Below are 1747 nucleotides of genomic sequence, written 5' to 3' on the forward strand. Positions count from 1 at the left end.
AAATCAATTTTCAATCATCAGCACTCTTACCTACACCTAAAAAGGCTTAATTTTTGTTTTGAAAGACTAAAAAGAGTCTAATTTAATACTCTCTTGGATAATAATGCCTCAATTTTACCATGTTCCACTTTTTGTCTTCCTTTTTGGGTGCTAATTCCAATGCATAACACAGACAACCAGAAAGAAAGGACCAGATATTTGGGTACACTCCTCTCAGTTCTAATAAATGGGAAATGGCATGCAAATACTAGTTACTTCTGATACCCAATTTCATTGGGCATGCACTCTCTTAGTGAAGGGAATACATGTAGGAGTTTGCCTAGCCTAGCCTAGCATTGCGTGAAGTTTATCAAGTCAGTAGCAAGAATTTCATTGTCACCATGTAAGGGAAGAAACTTTAACTCGATAAAATGCCCCACCATATATAATCACCTAATTAAACATGCCCATACGTGTTTAAAGATTTAATCTTAATTTCTATAGCATGTTTGTGATGCTAGCATCTTTTAACTAATATGGTAAAAATAAATTTTTTTTAAAAAACAATTAAATTCAATCATGTATTCAATAATCAAATACAACCATATATGCATATTCTTCTCAACAAAAAAAAAAATACAACCATGCATACAGTTGAATTTAATTGAAAAAACTTTAAATAATTGACCAAAAGACATTCCATAGTGATAATCAAATACTTTACCAAGTTTAGTGAGGTTCTCGGATAATATTCAGGCAAAACAAACTAGAAAAGTAGAAAAATAATAAACAGTAACTACACCAATTAAATTCAAGCAAGTTTTAACAGAAGGTACAGAAAAAAAGAAGACTGCAAAAGAAGCAAGAGCATTAACACTAGCCTATTCATTGTCCAGCTTTTTTCCCCTTTCTCAACAGTTCTTTCTCACCATTGCTTCACTGCCCATAACGTCATTAAACTCACACTGAAAAGGCTAAAGCTATGCTCTCGTTCTAATACAAATAATAATTGAAAAAGGAACAAAAAGCTGATAACAGAAAGATCTTACAAACATTTCCCCACTTTAAATTTGGCTGTAGCATTAAAAGCAAAAGCAAAACCCACCAGTGGTTTTTCATTTTTTTCACTAGTTGTGAAGAGGATTTGGACCCGTATGAATTATTCTCTTCTCGTCCCCATATACTGTGTCCGAATCTCCATTAATGGTGGCCGCACCAGCTTGACCTGGAGTAGTACTACTACTACTACTTGAAGAAGTTGAAGGTGCATGAAACAATGGTGTCTGAGAAAAACGATCTTTCCTCGGCGGAGACCTATTGAACTTACCAGATTCTTCATGAGCAGCCAAACAAAAACTTATTTGAGTGAAAATTAAGATGACCCACAACAGCAAAATTGTACTACTAGTTGTTGGTGTAGGAGCTCTAACATGCCTTGTTCCTCTTGCTCTTGCACAAGCTTCCGAAGGAACTATCATTGTAGTTGTTGTAGTGGAAAATGGATGACCATAAGTTGCTCAAAGAGATCTCTAACTCACAGAATAGAGTGTAAAGGAAGTGGGGTTTTGGATAATTCAGAGAATAGCAGAAGAAAGAAATGACTTTGTCACTTTAGTACTTCCTTATCTTATGGGTCTAGACACATGAGCTTGACCCTTGATTCCTGGAACCTTCTAATATTTCTTATTTCACTTTCTAAATCTTCGGACTTCGCACCTTTTACTCACACAAACTAGTAAACCAACACTGCAGCTTTGGGTTTTTCTTC

At 35.1% G+C, this 1747-nt stretch overlaps 1 protein-coding gene across 1 annotated transcript; it reads right to left on the reverse strand.

Moving 5' to 3' along the window:
• Window positions 1-1106: 1106 nt before the first annotated feature.
• On the reverse strand, window positions 1107-1457 carry LOC115993078 (CLAVATA3/ESR (CLE)-related protein 16). Its single transcript, XM_031117362.1, has one exon. It carries the CDS (start codon window positions 1455-1457, stop codon window positions 1107-1109), a length of 351 nt encoding a protein of 116 aa, XP_030973222.1.
• Between the last annotated feature and the right edge of the window lie 290 nt (window positions 1458-1747).

Source organism: Quercus lobata, chromosome 1 (genome assembly GCF_001633185.2).
Source record: "Quercus lobata isolate SW786 chromosome 1, ValleyOak3.0 Primary Assembly, whole genome shotgun sequence".
NCBI classification, from domain to species: domain Eukaryota; kingdom Viridiplantae; phylum Streptophyta; class Magnoliopsida; order Fagales; family Fagaceae; genus Quercus; species Quercus lobata.